Source organism: Solanum pennellii, chromosome 1 (assembly GCF_001406875.1).
Source record: "Solanum pennellii chromosome 1, SPENNV200".
In the NCBI taxonomy this organism is placed as follows: domain Eukaryota; kingdom Viridiplantae; phylum Streptophyta; class Magnoliopsida; order Solanales; family Solanaceae; genus Solanum; species Solanum pennellii.
Window position 1 is genome coordinate 89834069 of NC_028637.1, and position 20623 is coordinate 89854691.

Sequence of the window (20623 nt, forward strand, 5' to 3'; positions counted from 1 at the left end):
TTTTCTATTGAAAGAGCTTTGGCATGCGTTTAAACACACTAGAAAGTTTGTAAATGTCACTTTTTATTTAATTATTTTTTATATTAAACAGAAAAGGATCAAAATAATCCTAATTTATTGAGAATGCCTTTAAAATATTCTCTTTCAACCTTTTAGTCTAAAAATATTTTATATATTTATTTATAGTTCCAAGATACCTCTTTTTTCACCTTTGATCTAAAAATATCTCCAATCCAAATTTAATTTAACTAAATTCCCTTGCTAATTTTTTAATTCTTTATTTGTTCTAAATGATAATTTTCTATTTATTTAAATTCTTAATATTAGCTCATACTCAAATATCTATATTTAATTATATTTGAAATGAAAAATTATTTTTTATGTTGTCAAACTTTTTTTTAGTAATAGAGAGTAAAGAAAAAGGACAAAATTTGATTGATTAATAATTTAATCTATTTATAGACTTAAAGATTTATCCTGAACACTAAAATAAAAACTTATTTACTGGTTCAAATTTCAAGTAGAAAATTTTCTAATAAAATATCTATACTTTTTCTGAAAAAAAAATTGCATTGGAGATCCTTTCTACGATTACTTCATTGTAATAAGGATAACGAAACTTTCCAAAAATATAAATGATAGTACTAAATAAAAAGCGACATAAACATAAATCGAGATTTTACTAATATATGACATTTGATGCATCGCGTATTGATCTCGAAAAAATTTATTAAATAAATGTAGCAAATTTCATTACTATGTAATTCATTTAAGGTTAAGTAAAATGAACAATGAATTTAAACACATGACATACATGTATTGAATTGATTTAAGCACACGATGCGAGTAGGTTTTACGATCTCTTATTTTGTTGGCTTCTGATAACGTTAATGATATGTCCTTGTATTGATAATTTTTTAATAATAAATAAATTTAAAGAAAATGATAAAATTTAATAAATTAATTAGAATGTGAGTTGTGTTAAAATATGTTATAAGAGCTAGGAAATATTAACTAAATTTAAAAAACATTTGGCAATCCGACTACTAATATTTTTTACGTGAGCATATTTAATTAAAAATTTCAACCACAAACAATTAAAAGAAAAAAGAATTAAAATTTTATTTAGTTTAAATAACAAAATGTGAATTGTTATGGAATAAAAATTTAATCAATATTAAAATTCTAAATATAAAATAGATAGATAACAAAGATTAGAAATATTTTCAGATTAAAAATATTTTTTCAGACATAAAAAATGGATAGAGAGATATCTTTTCATCAAAGACGAAATAAAAGATATATCTTAATCAAAAAATAGAAAAAAATATTTTTAAATTATTAACAATATTATGAATATTCTTGGTCCTTTACAGTATATTAAAAGATTGGTGGGGTATTGCATTTGCCTTGGTCTTTTCAGACTTATATATGATCATGATGATTGTATTTCAATTTTTTTAAGTGTTTTGATTCCAAACAAAGTTCCTAAGTCATGTTGTAATGATTCACGACATTTTGCTTTCTTCTTTTTGTTATTTTTTAAAGATTATAGTGTGGGAGAATGGTACGTGTGTCGAGATGAATCAAAACACTTTTTTTTTTTTGGCATTCCTTCTCACTTCTCATGTTGTCACGAAATGAATTTGGTAACTAATATCGTTAAAGATGCTCAGATGAGTATCATATTGCATCATCTTTGATTAAAAAAAAAATTTAATTACTATTCTTATTTTTTTTAAGTAGTTTGTAAGTCTTTTTTAATTTAGTTTTCTAGAGACTGATTGTGACTTATTCCTACTTTAGCCGGTAAGATATTGCTCTTATTGTTCTCTTTAATTTTAGTGAAGTGCTTATAGGCCTTAACTTTCCATTCAACTCTAGCTCCTCAATCTACTTGTAGCTTATATTTTCATGTCTTATTTCACTTTGGCAGAAGTCATCGGTGGCCTCCTAAACATGGCACAATCTTTCACTTAGACTTCTCAACTGGAGGGTTTTCATTTTAAACACCTAATGTAGGGTCCCTATGTGTCAATTAAATATTTTTTTCACAAGCATTTGTAGACCATAGGCGCGTGCAACACAACCCGTTCTACGTGGATCAACTTACAAATTATATTATGCCAACTGTTAAACCTATTTACACGTAATTTTTATTCAAATTATTAGACAAATTAAATCGGATAAAAGAAAAAGGAAAAATCGATTCATCTTTCCACTTTCTTCTTTCAACTTCCTTCTTACGTTTCTCCTTCTTCTCCGACCAAATCCTAGGTAAATGTCTCTTCCTTCACATGTATTGCGTTGTTTTTCCTTCAATTCATTGTTAGTAATAACCATTGTTGTATTTTGTGTCACCATTTGCAAGTTTAAAGTTGTATCGGGTTGTGCGACGTGAAGTTGACGAGGTATTGGGCTGTCACCATTTTGTTTTCTACCTCTGTTTTTTCCTTTGTTTTCTTGCAGAAGGTGTATTTTGTTGTTGATTCTATTTTTTTTTTTCATTTTTAATCTAGGTTTTGATCTTAGTAGTGCTGATAAAGTAAGGGGCTTTTCGGGTATTCCTTTTGTTGGGGGTGGGTCTCCTTGTTGGGATATGGACAACTATATTTTAACATGTTTTCACATGGAGGGTGTGTTGTTTCAAACCCTAAACCTACTTACCAACGAGATGTAGATATATATGGTGTCGCAGTAGATAAAAATCATTTTAGTCTTGTCGAGTTTCTTTCCTACACAAAAAAACTTGGGTACACAAATGTTAAGGCATTTTACTGTGAAGTTGGTGATGAATTAGTTCAAGTTACTTCTGATACTCAATTGTTAGAATTTGTGAAAGACTTGGTAGATGGTGATGAGTTTCATGTGTATGTGGTCCATGAAGTTGATGAATTAGAAGAAGAATTACCTGCTCCATCTTCTCTTTTATCATGGTCTGACACTGTTAATGAATCTGTGGGTATTAATGCCGAGGGGACTGTGGATAATGATTCAAATTTGAATGGGGGTGATACAAATCACAATGAATCTGAATCAGATCTGCTTAGTACTGACTCAGATGTAGATGATATTCCAGATGAAGATGATTCAGATGTTGATGAAGAACTGAGATCCCTTAGGACTGAATGGAGAAACAAAAGAAATCCTAATCTTAGGAAGAAAAAAGATAAGAGAAGAAAAAAATAGTAACTGAAGAAGTACCGATACGTGAGGCAGGTGTACACAGAAGCTTTGAAGATATTGGAGTAAATAAGAAGGATAGATATGTTGGCAGATTGGGAGGGGATGAGAGGTACATTGATAGCTCAGAATGTGATAGTGATGATAACACTGATATACTAGATGCAGAAGCTGTTAGAGGTGTTGATCTACCAGGCAGAAGAAAGAGCAAAAAGGTAGGTATGATGATGAATGTAGTGTTGCTATTTTTGAACTTGAAATGATTTTTAAGAATGCTAAGGAATTTAGACATGCTCTAGCTAAATATACTGTCGAAAAAATTATCAGATTTTTTAAGTTAAGGCCTAATGAAGCTCATAGAATGAGCTAAATGTAAACTCCAAGAAAAATGCAAATGGTTGTGCTATGATGCTATTGATAGAGAATCTGATAACTTTATGATTAAGAATTACCATCCTATACACAAATGTTTACCATCTAATAAGAACAAAATGTGTACAACTAAGTTCCTAGCAAGTAGATTCAAGGATGAAATAACTAAACAACCTTTTTTGAGGATTTGGGAAATACAAAAATTATGCAGGGAGGAGTTAGGACTGCATGTGAGTAGAACAATTTGTTACAAGGCAAAGATGATATTCTTAGAGAAAACATAGGCGACTGAAATATGGAATTTGCAAGGCTATGTGATTATGCTGAAGTTATAAAACAAACCAATCCTGGTAGTTCTGTTTAGGCAAGAATGGATAGAGAAATCGTACCAGGAAAGAATTTGTTTGTGTACTTCTATGTATGCTTGGATGCATTGAAGAAGGGGTGGGAAGAAGGATGTTAAAGAATAATAGGATTTGATGAATGTTTCTTAAAGGGTGCTTGTAAGGGTGGACTTCTTGTAGCAGTTGGCAGGAATGGAAACAATCAGATGTTTCCTATTACTTGGGCAGTTATGGACAAGGAGACTAAACACAGCTGGAGCTTCTTTATCAACTACTTGAAAGATGACTTGCAGTTGGGTACTGGACATGGTCTTACTGTAATATCAGATATGCAGAAGGTAATTAATTGTCTATTACTTTGATAATTGTAGATATGCAAAATGTGTTTTCTTTCTTGAATTGTATTGAATTGTATTTTATTGTAGGGTCTTCAAGGAACTGTTACTGAACTGCTATCAAATGCTGAAGATGTGCTAGGCACATCTGGTCTAACTGGAGTAAAATATGGAGGGAGAGGAAAGGAGAAAACAATTTTGGAGATGTTCCAAGGCAACTTTTGAAGTGAAGTACAATGAGGAGCTTTACAAAATGAGCAAACTTGGTAATGAAAACATTAATGAAGATTTATTATATTATCCAAGAATGTCATGGGTTAGAGAATTCTTTCAAGAGCACTCCAAATGTGATGCAGTTGAAAATAACATGTCTGAAACCTTTAACTCATGGATATTATCTTGTAGACACAAATCTATAATAACCATGTTGGAGGAATTAGGAGAAAATTAATGACTAGAACTGTGGATATGATTAAGTTTGCTGACACCTGGATATGTGATATTGCACCTATGGCTAAACTTATGTTGGAGGAGAATAAGGAAAGTCTAGGGCATGCAAGGTGCTTTGGAATGCTGATGTTGGGTTTGAGATTGGAGAAGAGCAGTATAGGCATACAGTCAACTTGACTAATAGAGTTTGTAGCTGCAGAACTTGGCAGTTGAGAGGCATTCCATGCCAACATGTTATTTCTGCTTTGTACCACATAGGACAAGAACCTGAACCACTTGTGGAGCATTGGTATAGGAAGGATACCTTCTTAAAGGCTTATAGTCATTTCATTCAATCAATTCTAAATATGAAGATGTGGCCTGAAACTAACAATCCAAGGATTGAGCCTCCTGAGCCTAAACAAATGCCTGGTAGACCTCCAAGAAATAGAAGAAAGAGTAAAGATGAACCAAGAAAGAAGTATGGAAAGATGTCCAAACAAGGGGTGAAAATTACTTGTTCCTAGTGTAAACAACCAGGCCACAATAAGAAATATTGCAAGGTAAAATAATTTATTATTTGTTTGTGCCTTTTTTAAAGTCTTGTTCAATATTATTAACATACTTTATGTTTTATATTTAGGTTGGTGTCCATACTTCACAACCAGCGAGCCATAATTCACAATTTACTGCTGGTCAAAGTTCACAAGGAAGTAGTCACCCTGAACAAACAAGCTCCTACCAACCTGGACCAACAACAACAAATAATCGTGCTTCTTCAACAACAGTTTGTGGTAATACTAGTAGAGTTAAAAGGGCAAGAAAACTGCAAAAATAAGTCAACCACCACCAGTTGGGGATACAAGTATTCATATTAGAAAAGGAATAACCAGTCAACTACCTCCAAGGACAAGACAAACTGCTGGACAAAAAAGAGGAAATGTTGGAACTGGAGAATATTCTGCAAGAGGGGGATCAAAGAGGCAAACTAAAGGTGAAACAAGTAATGTTGAATTTGGCATCTACACAAGTGCAAGTGGAACCGAAATATTAAACGTAAGTTTGTCACTAACTGTCTCTTAAATGAATAAAAGTCCATATATTAATTTTGATTTGTCTTCAAAAAACATCTTGGGACTTCAAGTCAAAGAATTCTACCAACAGGTTCAAGTTACAAGGATGCAAGTTTAACGGGTATAAACAGTAGATTTAAGCCTAGAGGCTTAAAATAAAAACAAGGATGTTGTCACCACTTCTCAATTGTAGCAAATGGCAAACAAAAAGAAGAAGTAACACCAACTTAGAATAGGTTGGTTTTGGGCCCTTATTATGTTGTCGTATGTTTTTGGAGTATGCTATCCTTGGATTGGTACTAGTAAACACTTTTGTGAATGTTGTATGTAACTTTTGTTTATGCTAGCTTTATTTTGGGACCTTATTTTGGTACATTTTTTTTTGGGTTGTAGCCTTGAAATTGTGTAGCATAATGCTAACTTTGAGCTCATTATGGAGCATTCAATATAACTGTCTACGTATTGTATAATTTGGATGTTACATTGTGACGAATATGATAATTGTTTATTGCCTGGGCATTTTCTTTTGATACTACTTTTTATGTAGCCAAAAGTAAATTTTACAGTAATAACAACATCAAAATATTACTAGAACTTAGAATTTCATTGAATTAAAAAGCACAATTACATCAAAAATTTACAGCAACAACAATATCTAAATACTACTACATCGAACACCGTTTGGCTCATCAAAATAGTACTAGACCGAACACCTTAAGAACATCTCAAGAACACTAACAATTAGGCTTCAATTTCCATATTCCAAACATAAGCAATCCAGTAGCAACGACACCAACAATAAATATATTTCTTGCTCGCTTTAACTTTTCATCAAAATCATTGACTTTCTTCAACAATCCCCACATTACCTTGTTTGCTTGTGGAGGGAGTCGATCTTCATACCGAAGAAAATAGTCACAACCACCCATTTTCTATAAAACCAATCAAAAAGAATTAGACGCAAATGAATTAATCGTCTAATTGACCAGATAAAGTGAGGGAAACAAGAATTTTACCTTTGAAATTCTAAAAGTAAAAAATCTACGCCCTGGATTTAATTGGGTCCATGAAGTCTTTAATAATGCGTCATTACCACAGCTACAATATCTACCTTCATCCACAGATGCCATGGAAGAATTGGAGAAGCTTGACATGAAAGGCTGAAGAAGAGAGAAATTGAAAAAGAAGGAAGAAATTTGAAAAGAAGAGAGAAATTGAGATTGAAATTAGGGTATAATTGGAATAAAATCAATATAAATAGATGATGTGGAGTAATATTACCGTTGGGGACTCCACATCAGACAAAATTTTCATGTTTACGGCCCAGCATCAGTGAAATTCGCGCGGCACTCCAGCTGTGCAAAAAGTGTTTAAGTGACACATAGGACCCTACGTCAGGTGTTTAAAATGAAAATCCTCCAGTTGAGGTGTCTAAGTGAAAGATTGTGCCAAGTTTAGAAGGCCATCGATGGATTACCCCTTTCACTTTCGACAGTTCTTTACTACTTCACCTTATAATATTGTCCTTATAAACTTGTACGGGATTTCACATTCTCCATGTTATTCAGATCGATGATTACTAATGAAATGTCGCCATAGCCCTCTAAAATTGATTTTAATTTTTTGTCTTTTTAAAGAAATGTTAACTTTTACGTGTAAGAGAATTAAAAAGATTATTTTCTTTTATTCAATGTTTAAGTGATCATAAAAGATTATTTTCTCATATGAAGTTGGTTCTCCCCGGAGAGTCCAAAACCTAAACGAGGGAAAACAAAAGTTGTAATAGAATGAAAAATGTGAAAAATAGATTGTACCGAATCAATCCATTACACATAAAATATACAAAATACCCTTGTCAAATCTACCAAACCCCACTATATGTTATAAATAATTACATAATCTCTCAATTTCCCTTCCCCTTTCTCTAGTTGACTCTCTCCCTCTATCCTCTTTCTCTCTCTCTCTCTCTCCTTTTTCTGCTCGGTGATGATGTATATTGTTGTGAATTGTAATATCATATACATGTGACTAGCTTTTATTTGAGTAGTAGTTACATTTTCTAATTTTACATTTTGTGTTTGTGTCTCTTTCAGGTAAGTTCACTTGTGTATGCCTAAAACTGGAAGTAAAGGAGCCACATTGCTTCCTTATGATCCCGAATTTGAGCAAACTATCTATGAATACATTAATGAATGTATTAATATATATTTTGATACTAGATACATACATACATACATACATACATACATACATACATATATATATATATATATATATATATATATATATATATATATATATTTGATACTAGATACGCGGATGAATTAATCTGATAAATAGGATGAAATTGATATTAGATACACCAGTATCCATGTATTTGATAATAGAAATATGAATACATAACATTTATGAAACTCAATACATTCTAAAATACAGATACGTAGAGAGAAACAAGCGAGAGAGGGAGATATATAGGCGAGTGAAAGAGGATTGAGAGATAGGCTAGTCAGAGAGGAGAGAAACAAGCTATAGAGTTAGTGTATTGTAAATATTTGTGAATCACATCTGGATAAAGTATATCTAGAACAAATTACACCTATTTTGACTTGTGTATACCTACAACACATGTATCTATTCCGTCATATATATATATATATATATATATTTGTATCTTTACACAAAATGGATGGTGTAAACAAAGAATTCTATTATGGGATACAAACAAGTCACTAGAATACATTTGTTGGCTAAGAATACCAAAATATTGGCCACACATCATAAACCTAAATTCTATTATTTCATATTACAGCTACTAGGTGTCGTTAGTCAAGTTTGGGACTTTCTTGTAACCATCAAATAATTATCTAATTTGTACAGCATTATTAATACTCCCTCCGTCTTATTTTATATGTCATCATTTTTTATAAATAGTTGATTGATAATATTTGTCATATCGTAGAATCAATGTATAAATTGTCATATTGTTCCTTTTTCACCCTTATGAGTTATTGGCCTTGAAAATATGCATTTGTCCATCTTAGAAAAGTTAAGTAAATGATTCATGTTCATTGGTTAAATTAATTAGTCAAAATAAATTAATTCATATTCATTGATTGAAAACTTGAGTTCCAAAAAAATTAAATAAGGGTAGAAAGGTAAAGTTATATCATTTCTTAATACAAGTGCAAAGTAAAAATGTGACATAAAATGGGACAGAAGGAGTAATTGTTAGAAAAATCTTTTTCGTCAGAAAATTTGATCAGAATAATATATCATCTGTGTTATTTTACCTTTTAAAACATTTTTACTCTTTTAATTTAATACAAAACTAAAAATTGAAAAAAATCAGTTTACTGAAATAAAAAAAATATTATAATTTTTTATCTAAATTTTCTGACCATTTAGCCTTATTACTTTTTCTAATTTGTGTAAATTTCATTGTTCCAAATAACAACTCAATTATGAGCCTAGCCATGACAGTGAAGTAACAACAGACTTTTTGAAGAAAAAAAAATAGCTGTGGATTTATGAAAAAACTATGATGAATATTGGTACACTAGGAATTTAATATTATTAGCAAAATGGAATATTGCCTGCGTAAGAATCTTGTTTTCTTATGATTAGATTATGTCAGGATTAATTATTTTAGAATTATTATTTCATTTTTAGTATGAGATATAAATTATATTATAATTTAGAAATAACTATGAGGGAGATAAGTTATCATGTATTGCTATTCCCACTAAATATGGATATATTTATCTTAAAATTGATTTCAAAATCAATGATTTTTCATCCTTATATAACACTTTGTTTGGTTTGTATTTTTAATTTATGTATAACTAATACAAAATTAAATACTCTATTTGTTAGGGTTTTGTCCTGATTATTTTTTATCATAATTTAAGATTTATTTTTCCTTAAAGAAAAAACAAAATATTATCATAAATGTTTTTACTTTTCTTGAAAGGAAAATATAATATTCTCTCATATTTGATTTATTCTTTTCTTTTTAGGAAAATATTTTGGAGTAGGAAAATGTTTAGAGTAACTATTTCTTTTCTAGTAGGAAAGATTTTAGTACTCTATAAATATGGGCAATAGAACAATAGGATCCACAAAATAATCGCTTAAGAGTTAAGTTTATGGGAGATTTTTCTCTCTACAGTTTTAATGTTTTTATTTATATTAGTTTTGATATAATAATATTTTGATTTTTAGTATTAGTTTTGTCGTCGTATTTATCAATCATATGATTTACAATTTGTAAGCTTTCGCGTGACGCCATATTCACCCCTTTATATCCCCAACACTATTTGGTATCATTATATGTATAACTAATACATGAAAAATTATAGTATTAGGAAATGCATAGCTATTACAGAAACATAATGCCTTTTTTTCCACGTCCTTTTCAATATATTTATGGAGGATATTTCTATAAATAAATAATTTTTTAAAAGAAGATTATACAATAAAGATTATTTTTATTCTCCCAATTAAATAATGTATAAAAAATAATTTAAACAAAATTGATATCAATATTATTAATATTGACATAATTTATTTACTCTGTTTAACTTTATTCTCATACACATTATCAAACGATCTCTAGCAGGTTTCTAATAACTTTTTTTGCCATGAAGCACTTGGACCTAGCTAGCTGGTTTTGCTTGTTTATTTCAAGCAAAATTAATAGCAAAGGAAGAAGATGTGGACCAGTGTATTAATTTTTCTAACACATTATTAATTATTAGTGATCAAGTATTAATTGCCTAAAGAGCTGATTTGACATGTAAAAATGACTAACATGCACAATGTCTCAATCAAAGTTTAATTAAAAGTTTAAAACACTACTAAATCGAAAATGAAGATCGTTATTATAATATATTTTTTATAATTTTATTTAATTTATTTTCGACGTTTTTATACTTAACACTACAATTGACTCTCACGTTTTTCATATTCAAATATAATTCTTATATATTTAATGTATAAATTATGACACTACCTTATAGTGTTTTAGTATAGGGTGTAATTAAATGTATGTGGCATAAGATATTACTATCTCTGTCTCATTTTATGGAGTAATTTGTTATTTGCAGCGTTGATATATGTGCTTTTTTTCTTTTGGTGATTTATACTTTATTCATATGTAAATCACAAATTATTTGATAATATTATCTATTCGTTTTTTTCAAATGTTTTTTAAGAAGTAGAAACAGTCAGTGCGTTGAGATTTTTAAAAAGTAAAAACTACAGAGATCTCATAGCGTTAAGAGCTAATTACATTATATTTCTATAATTTCTCAAATTGCTAATATCGTTAAATTTATAGCTCGTGGATACATAAGAAAACATGTGGATTCATAGCTCACGAATTGTGAGTGATACATTACCTAATGGGAGGAAAGTATTCAAGAGCGGAGATGTACGTATTCGAAAGGGGAGAGATGTATCCGATAAATAATAGAAATATATTCGAGAGTGGAGGAATGTATCCGAGGAATGTATCCGAGAGGAAATAAGAATGTAGCAGAAAGAGATTTCTGTAATTATTTCAAATGACAGAAAATTTTAAAAATTGTGGCAAAATAAGATGTGTATTTATGAAGTTTTTTGTTTTTTTCTTTATAAATTTTTTTAGTGACAAGAGTAAAATTTGAAGTTATTCACAATTTTTTGTATAATTCTCAAGAAGCTTTTTTAAAGGATGAATTAGTAAAAGTAACTACTTATTTATAATTTCTTAATAAATATATAAAAATAAAATGATCAACTAATATGAGACAAAACAAAATATTTGTGGGGCTTTGAAAATTCATTTATTTTAGATTTTAAAAAAATGCTATTTGAATGGAAGAGAATAATATCTAACTTTTCTTATCCTCACGTGCAAGTTATTCCCATTAAGTAAAATTGCCTTTTGACAGAATAAGACATAGTTTCCAAGCTTATATATTTAACATATCAAGAAAAGAGTTTTTTTTTTTTTCCTTTCATATTATATCTTCAATATTAATTCCTTGTCCCTCAAATTGGAAACTTATATATTTAACATATCAAGAAAAGATTTTTTTTTTCTGTCATATTATATCTTCAATATTAATTAACATATCAAGAAAATAATATACATTGCATAATTTCTAGAAAAAAGTAATTTATTTACAAATACTCTCAACAAATATGATGCAAATGATGCCAAAAATGTTTTGAAGGATAATTGTATCTTTAATCATGTGAAAACATGTATTAAAATTTTTTTCATTACTAATACAATCAATTATATACACACATTAATATCAAATGAAGGTTTGATAGACTGTATAAGAATAATGCTAAATATATTATATTAGTTATTCTTGTAGTAATTGCATATAGATTATTTTATGCTTTCTTTTATTTGGTGCATTGATAATAACATGTATTGCATTAAAAAAATGATTTACCTCAACCCTCCACAATTATAGTGGAAAAGGTTAAAAAAAATATTTTGAGGGATAATCGAGTCTTTAATCATACTAATACATGCACTAAACCTATTGCGTTACATACTAATACGTAAAAATCAATGGTATTAGTAACACACCCCTTAATACACAATACAATATATAAGCATTAGTTATACATAGATTGAAAAAGAGCACCAAACAATGTACTAAGTCACTAGTAATACATTCATTATTTTTCTAATAAACTCTACCAAACGATCCAGAAGTGTATAACTAATGCAAGATTGAAAGACGGTATCATACAACATATCTATGATGAAAATTTTCAATTTTGGAAAATTTGAGATTTCATCTCATGATACCAGAGTGCGATTTCATGCTGATTTCATCTCATGTCCAAACATCCACTAATAATATATAAAATTAATATATATTCTATTTTTAAAAAAATACTCAACCAAACAATCTCTTAGGGTATATTTAGGAATATTAAAAAAAGATGAAAAAGGGAAGTGGTATTATTATAATAATGGGATTTGGTGACATTTGTATCTTGGTTTGTCTCAATCTGTTGTCGCATGCTCGCATTTCAGTGTTTTGCATGTCATTTCTTGAAAGGTGAAAAGAGACATAATGCACAACCCCACATACTATAATCCCAAATGCCTATCTCTGTACTAATCAACCATTTTTTTCTCTCATCTTTTTCTGGGTTATCTTCATTTTCAATTTGATTATTCCCCCAAAAATTACATCTTTTTTCTATCAACAAATCTTCTTTTTCTTGGAAATTATGTTTGATTTTTTCTTCTTCACAGACCCCACAAACACAAACAACACATCTTCTTAATCTTTCTTTTACATAAAAAGTCATTCTTTGATCACCCCTTAAAGTTTTCTTTTTTCTTTTGCTTCTTCTTTGGGGGTTCCCTTCTTGTATTGCAATCTTTCTTTCTTTTTTTTAATCATTTCTTCTTCATTGGGTTTTGGGGTTGTTCCAATCTTGGTTTCTTTATAAGTTTTTTTTTTCTGACACCCCCCAAATTCTATTCCTAGACCAAAATCCTTGTTTGGGTGTCTTGGTATTAGGGTTTGTTTTTTCTTGTTGGCTTTTATGTATCACAGGTTTGAATTAAAAAAAAACCCATTTTGGAAAAAGCAATGCTGTAAATGGGTTATGCAGATTTGGTTTTATTAAGTTTTTAGACCTGGTTGAGTAATTTTTACAAATAATTGGTGTGCAGCTTTGTTTGGATTGAGATATGGGGTGTGTTCATGGGAAGTGTTGTTGTAGATATCCAAGATCTTCAGATGGTGATAATAGGGAAGATTTGGGTAGATATGCTCAGGTTCAAACACATATTCTTGCTGGAAGGTCTGTTGAAAGTGCTCAAGTTCCTTCCCATAACTTCAGGTTAGAGTATTCGGTGCTTACGCAACGCGGGTTTTATCCTGAATCACCTGAGAAAGAAAATCAGGATAGTTATTGTATCAGAACACAGCTTCAGGGTAATCCAAATGTTCATTTCTTTGGGGTGTTTGATGGGCATGGACAGTTTGGTACTGAATGTTCTGTGTTTGTTAGGGATAGGCTTGTTGAGATTTTATCAAATGATTCTACATTGTTAGATGACCCTGTTAAGGCTTACAATTCTGCATTTTCAATAACAAATGAAGAACTTCATGCTAGTGATATTGATGATTCCATGAGTGGGACAACTGCTATAACTGCTCTTCTTGTTGGAGACATGTTGTATGTGGCTAATGTAGGTGATTCAAGAGCAGTGATGGCTGTTAAAGAAGGAAATAGAGTTGTTGCCAAAGATTTGTCTTCTGATCAGACACCATTTAGGAAAGATGAATGTGAGAGAGTGAAAAGTTGTGGGGCAAGAGTTCTTAGTGTTGATCAAGTGGAAGGTCTAAAGGATCCTGATATTCAATCATGGGGGGATGAGGAAACCGAAGGAGGTGATCCACCTAGATTGTGGGTTCAAAATGGGATGTATCCAGGGACTGCGTTTACGCGGAGTGTTGGAGATAGTACAGCTGAAAGCATTGGTGTAGTTGCTGTTCCAGAGGTGACAACAGTACATCTTACAGCTCATCATCCTTTCTTCGTAGTTGCAAGCGATGGTGTCTTTGAGTTCCTCTCCAGCCAAACTGTGGTGGACATGGTAAGGGTTACTTTATTTGATGCTAAAATCTGTAGAAATTTATTTATTCTTGTTTTTGTTCATCTTCATTGTTTTTTGCTTGGCACATCTGCATTGTTAGGAATCGGCATAATACATAAATGTGCCCATTAACTTCGCTTCATTTCACATTTGTCCTCCAACTTTGAATGTGCACAAGTAAACACACGTCTTACGTGCGTGCGTAATACAAATTGCCATGTTGGATGCCACATAGGACGTGTATGTCTATTTGTTCAACTACACAAGTTTAAGTGTCTACTTGTGCTCACCAAAGTTGGAGAGCATAAATGTGAGCCGAGACCAAGTTAAAGGGCATATGTATGTATTATGCCAAATGTCACTGGTGGTGCGTCTCTCTGCAGTTTTGATATCATAATTCATGTATAACATGCTCTGTTACAGCAAGATATTAGTTATTATTCATGTCAATCTATTATGCTATGTTGTCTATTTCTATTTATGTGTTACTGTGTCAGTATATGTTGTGTATCAAATATTGAAGTAAATCTTGATGATATTTTCGCTATTGGAGGCTATGCTACATTAAGCCAAGATTCTTCTAAATTCTTTGCCTTTGATAGGTCCCAAATAAGATTCTTGGCATAAAATTGCATTGAGTCTGGATAATGGATCCAATGGAAAAGAATGTAATTAGAAAACAAGGAAGAAAATGTCGAAGAGATGAATGTCGTACTTTAGGTAGCCATTAAAAGTCAAACTGGAAGGATAACACATTAAATTCTGAACTTTGTCTCTGATAAATCATTTTGGTGACACTATGGATTTGTTTTTTTTGGACATGAAGTAGTGATTCCTTAGTATTGAACATTATCTAAGAATAGTCATAGCTTATAAGCTAAAAGCCATAAGTCGGTCATACCCAACCTTTTAGCTTATTGTTGTACTTTTTGGCCTAAAAGTATGTGCTTAAAAGCACTTTTTTTGTCTTTTCCAAACACCTCCGAAATTAAAAAAAGAAAGAGCTTAAAAGCCAAAAGCTACTTGAAATAAGCAAATCCAAACACCCTCTTCTTCTGTAATTGGAATTAGTATACTTTTTGTGGCATATCTTCTTTGTTTGGTTCGACTGTCAAGGAATGGCCTTTGTATCATGGCCCTTTTTATGCTCTCAACTCTGATGATACTGAAAGTGAATTTAGCATATGGGTTTACTGTTGGAATGTTAAGTAGCATTTTCTTGACTGGTTGAGGGCAAACTTGGCACATTGATAGAGTTGCTCCTTTGGTTACTTATAGATCGCACATTCATGATTAAAAATAATATTTTTTAGGTCAGGGTGTTGAAGCAGCCTCTTTGTGAAAATGTGAGGATAAGGCTACATACTGTATACACATTCTCTTTACCCCACTAGTTGGGGAGCATTTTGTGTACGGGGTAAGCCCATTTTAATTTATTGAGTTGTTGGTAACTCCATTTAGTTAAGCTGAAGTCTTAAGACAAGTTAAAGTTAGTATCTAATGAGAAAACGTAGAAACTACTATTACTGCACCTCATCCTTAAACTAGTTGACCCAAGTGATATGAATCCTCATCCATCCCATTATAATTTGGCCCAATTTTATGCAAATATTTGATAGTTTGTCCTTTAAGACATTAATTATGGTACTAAGAAGCAGGAGATTATTTACATCTTGCACTTATCCCTACATTGAGATACAAATCTGAAAACACTATATTCCTGGCAAAAGACAGGATCTGGACTAAGTTTTGATCTCAACCAGTTGGTATGGCCTCCATGGACTTTTTACTTACATTTGGTTTTGTTCTTTGTTAACTTCGGTTGAATTCAAGGGGTTATCAGTCTTCTGAAATAAAATTTCCATGTGATTTTAGGTCTACACCATGAATCATCGCTATGTTGCACCTATGAACTGGGTGTAGTTGGAGGTCTATGTAGCATGGTCAAACAATCTTAGGCGGTCTCCTCGCATTTTATCCTCTATGGCTGCTATTTGTATCTTCTATCTGATTTTTAATTTTTAATTTTGTTGTACACCTACTTAATATTTGCATACGAACACTTTTTGTGGGTATCTCTACTATAACATTAGTGGTCTCATTTATTCAATTGTTCTTTGACTTTAATAGGTATCTTCCTATCACATAGCACACCCTGTATGTGTTCCATTTTCATCTATTATTTAATTAACCTCTTTGAACAATGAAGCCTAGATAAATCAATTGTCTGTCTAAACTGGCAAAGCAACATCAGATGACTTGTCTGCATTTAAACATGTAGTTTTGTTTAAATATCATTTCAATGCGGAGCCTGTTATCTAATGATAAACAGGAGGATTTTTTTTTGGTTTAACCATCCGGTATTCGGTACTGAATGGCCCGACCAATCCGGATTCACACCTCGTAGGGCCCATTCAAATTTCTCCATTTTTAGAGGTCGAACTCGAGACCTTTGGTTAAGGGTGGAGGCATCCCATACATTCCGTTGTATCCCTTGGTGGTAGGAGGAAGTTCTTGAATAGATAACTACATATGAAAATTTGCCTTTCTTTTCCTTCCTCTTCTTTGTCTGTAGATATTCTGAAATGTTCTTTTCCCGGGGGATCATCTCGTCCTTGTCTAACTTATGTGGCATTTAGTGTTTTTAAAGGCTCGCTTGAGGTGCATTGCAAGCTGTTTTGTTTTTCTCTGGTTCATGCAATACTCTAATGCAAGCACAAAGGTGATATGATGTGTGCAACTTCCTCATAGGCACTGTTTCTAAAGAGAAGCACTAAATAATATTGAGTGAATATGTTAATAATTAAAGTTAGGTAATAAAAATACAGTAACAAGAAAACTAGCTAAATCTCTTAATTAAAAAACAGCAAAAGATAAAATTAAAAACTAAAATTGTACTATTTACATCTGAGTGTGTAAAATATGAAACTGTTTCTGTACTTGATCTACACGATTTTGACTTCATATATTTCAATTTATTGACAATTTTTCTGCTGTTTAGTTTGTCTGAATTGGTACTTTTCGTACATAATGTGTGTCAGTGTGTTGCTGCATGTCTGTATATAATATGCGTTCATCATTTGTTCCTTCCTTAGCTAAAATTTCTTAAGTTCATGCATTAATTGTGCTATAGGCTTAAAGCCACTGCAGACCGTTGATCCTTTTTTTCAACACACTCAATGCTTTGACAACACTGGTGGCACTTCGTATATTGACGATTAGTGGTAGTTATGCCAACAAATTATTCGAACAATGCCAAAAAAGAAGTTAAATAGAAAAGCCGGATCATGCTTTTGTGACATTAGTTAAGATCAATATGATCTATCTTCAAGTAAATGAGCAAATTCCTTTTACTTGATCTCAGCCACCATTTGTTTCAGTCATTGTTGACATTTTCTGCCTTGTTTCTTGTTCTCTTCTTGTGTAGGTAAATAGAGCTGCAGATCCTAGGGATGCAAGTTCAGCCATTGCTGGAGAGTCTTACAAACTGTGGCTAGATCATGAAAATCGGACAGATGATATAACAATCATCATTGTACATATTAAAGCCTTATCCAATGTATGAACCATTTGATTCTTATTTGTTGATTTTGTTGTTTCTTTTCTAATTCTCTGGATATATATAAATTCACATATTTCTATTTTGCTTTCGTTGTGTAAATCATTATTTTTCCTATGGTTAGAAATAAGTAGTAACAATTTGATCGATGGACTCTAGGAGCATCTGTTGCTAATATTACTGAACTAAGTTCTTTCTTCATTGTGGATTTTGTCTATTAACTTATTTAAAATAGGATCAAAACAACATAGTCACCACATTCATGCCTGCAATTTCTTGCCTTTGGTATTCCACGATTCAAGATTACTTCATGTTTCTGTTTACTTTTGGATTAGCTAATATACTCTGAAGTTGGGATAGTCAGGTGGTGGTGCCACAGCCAAGAGAAATGGAGGAAGAACAACGAACACAGAGAAAGAAACATCGGAGATATATTTCACTCCGTCTGCTTCGGAAGGTTATCGGTCAGTAAGAAGTGAGTTGTCTGAAGTGAGCTGTTGTCAAACTGTTTCGTCATCAGACCAGAGCTCCAGAGTAGTAGTTTCATCTAGCTTGTGAGTTTCACTCTTTCCCAACTTTTCTCTTTTTCTTTTTCTTTATCTGTATATTGTTCTACAAGTGACCGCTTGCACCTACTTCTCTTGTAGGGATTGAACAAAGAAAAGACTTCCAAGGGTTTTCACGCATTTCCACATATTTTAGATGTGCCTGAAACGGTAACATCCTTCATTCCTTAGTCATTGATAATTATAAACGTATATAACAATCGATGCATAAGTAGATGCACGAACTGATAGTGGTTTACTATACCCTTCTACACATTGAATATGACAGATAGCAGGACCTGAGCAGCATTCACTTAGCAGTTGAACCTATGTCCTTTCCTTGTAAAAGAATCTAGCAGTTTATGGATCTATTGCCCTCTGACTTCAACTGGTTACACTACTCACTTCAGTTTCTTCACACTTTACGTTCTCGTGCATAGCTCATCAATCAAGTTAACCTGAGTTGTTCTGGAGACTTCTTTGCTGGGGCGTTGCTTCTGTCAAAAAGCTTAACACTGATGCACATGTACATGGGTTAGTCAATAGTTGCATCTTCTTGTAACAAGTAAGAGCAAACTTTGTACTGTATTCCATCTAAACTTGTCAGTTTTAGAATGACAATATTTCGTATCATATCATTTCGACTTGGCTGTGGAAGAACTTATTGTTGTATGAAGTAGTATCAAACAAGTATACCACGCATGAAAGTTGGTTAAATTTGTATATACAATGATCGCGGTGTAATGATCGTCGTACTAGAGATTAGGCAGCTCACTTGTGTGGACTTGCTACCTTTTTATGAGTCCTTATGCTGTGTTCTAGGGAAAAATAAGTTTCCTTACTAACGTAATCCAAATGGTTCACCTCCCTTCTCGATCAGATAAAGGAGATATGAATTCCATTTAGGTGAATTAGGGCTTGGCATGACCTTTGTTTTCTTGGGTTGAAGGCGAGAACTTGAAAGTAAATCATCATAGTCCCACGCTCTATATTCTCCTCGGTTAGAGGTGAGAACTTTGAAAGTGAGTCATTTAGTGGAATTGGGGAGCTCGCTTAAGGAGTAGTAGATTTATTTTTTATTTTTTTAGAGAACAATAGTGATTTTAGTATCACTAGTTAACTTGATCGCGCTTGGCATAGTAATGAAACATGTCACTGAATTTTTAAAATAGTAAAATCTATAAAATATTTCATAAGAACAAAAATGAAACTTCGAATATTCTTTTTTATCTTAGGTGAAATGAAGAAATGAATTGGGATTTTTTTTATCTTCTTGTGTGCATACGTTAATAAATTTAAGAACTGTTACTTACGTTGTACGTTCGATATCTGTACATCCGTGATACGTATAAAATTTTTCCATTGTTAGAGAAATATTTTAAGGGTGAGTTCGGTACAAAGGAGAATGTTATTAATCAAGTGAGCTTCTTACTTTTTTTCTTCTTCTGTTCGATACGTAAGTAAAAGATATTATCCTAAAAGTATCTGTATATGATTAGATAAAAATGATGAAAGGTGGGGGTGGGGTGGTACGTATGAAGATTGTAGAGGCAGAAATGAAAATGAGGTGTGGTAAAGGCAGGTTAAGGATAAATATACAAAACTAAGTATAATAGAATGCAAGTATAACATTTTTCGTAGAGAAAATGGACAAATCTGATCATCTTTTTAGGAGCCCTTTTCTTTTTTAATTCGAAAGAGCGTGCTTTTACTTATTTAGGGGGATAAATGACAAATAAAGGGATCACGGGACTTTATGATCGGAGAAAGAGAATGCGCATGGTTGGTGTGTCACTGGGTTGGTGGGGGAACTCATAAGAAGGGAAGATGACCCACCGAATTTACATTAAAAATTGTCAACATGAACACAAACGAAATCTTGAATTGCGTATTGAAGAAAAACGAACTACTTCTATTCTCGAAACTGAAATATATGAAGAATGACCTTTTAGTCCCTTTCTTCGTGACCCAAATGTTTGGTGACTCAATAATTATATCGTGTTTATCATCCATTTGAAGAATTTTTCTAACTTCAATACAAAATTGTGAAAAGAGGTTAAAGGCAAGAGTTTTTTTTAAAAAAAAGGAATTCATGTTCATGTTCGGAGTATAGAGATTGTTTGTTCAATATGAAATACTATTATTTACTAGATTTTT

The 20623-nt window shown here is 31.8% G+C and overlaps 2 protein-coding genes across 4 annotated transcripts; one reads left to right on the top strand and one right to left on the bottom strand.

The window, feature by feature from the left end:
- Positions 1-6470: 6470 nt before the first annotated feature.
- Positions 6471-7050, bottom strand: LOC107024751. The gene is made up of 3 exons (XM_015225725.1): positions 7018-7050; positions 6753-6896; positions 6471-6668 (listed from the first exon to the last, which is right to left on the bottom strand). Exons 1-3 carry the CDS (start codon positions 7048-7050, stop codon positions 6471-6473), a joined length of 375 nt encoding a protein of 124 aa, XP_015081211.1.
- A 5723-nt stretch (positions 7051-12773) lies between these two features.
- Positions 12774-19210, top strand: LOC107008357 (probable protein phosphatase 2C 35). 3 transcript variants are annotated; one of them, XM_015207356.2, is made up of 5 exons: positions 12776-14362; positions 17790-17921; positions 18282-18475; positions 18569-18637; positions 18756-19210. In XM_015207356.2, exons 1-4 carry the CDS (start codon positions 13451-13453, stop codon positions 18573-18575), a joined length of 1245 nt encoding a protein of 414 aa, XP_015062842.1. In that variant the 5' UTR covers positions 12776-13450; the 3' UTR covers positions 18576-18637; positions 18756-19210. The 3 variants fall into 3 exon arrangements, with proteins under 3 accessions (XP_015062844.1, XP_015062842.1, XP_015062843.1); XM_015207357.2 differs by having other exon boundaries at positions 18286-18475; XM_015207358.2 differs by lacking the exons at positions 18569-18637; positions 18756-19210 and having other exon boundaries at positions 12774-14362; positions 18273-18411.
- The last annotated feature ends 1413 nt before the right edge of the window (positions 19211-20623 follow it).

What these genes read in the sequence shown, in the direction of transcription:
- LOC107024751 (XM_015225725.1), bottom strand. Translation starts at nt 7,050, where the DNA reads ATGAAAATTTTGTCTGATGTGGAGTCCCCAACG. An exon ending in CTGATGTGGAGTCCCCAACG is followed by an intron (nt 6,897 to 7,017) that starts GTAATATTACTC and finishes TCTCTTCTTCAG; the next exon opens with CCTTTCATGTCAAGCTTCTC. An exon ending in TTACTTTTAGAATTTCAAAG is followed by an intron (nt 6,669 to 6,752) that starts GTAAAATTCTTG and finishes TTGGTTTTATAG; the next exon opens with AAAATGGGTGGTTGTGACTA.
- LOC107008357 (XM_015207356.2), top strand. Translation starts at nt 13,451, where the DNA reads ATGGGGTGTGTTCATGGGAAGTGTTGTTGTAGATATCCAAGATCTTCA. An exon ending in GCCAAACTGTGGTGGACATG is followed by an intron (nt 14,363 to 17,789) that starts GTAAGGGTTACT and finishes CTTCTTGTGTAG; the next exon opens with GTAAATAGAGCTGCAGATCC. An exon ending in ATATTAAAGCCTTATCCAAT is followed by an intron (nt 17,922 to 18,281) that starts GTATGAACCATT and finishes AAGTTGGGATAG; the next exon opens with TCAGGTGGTGGTGCCACAGC.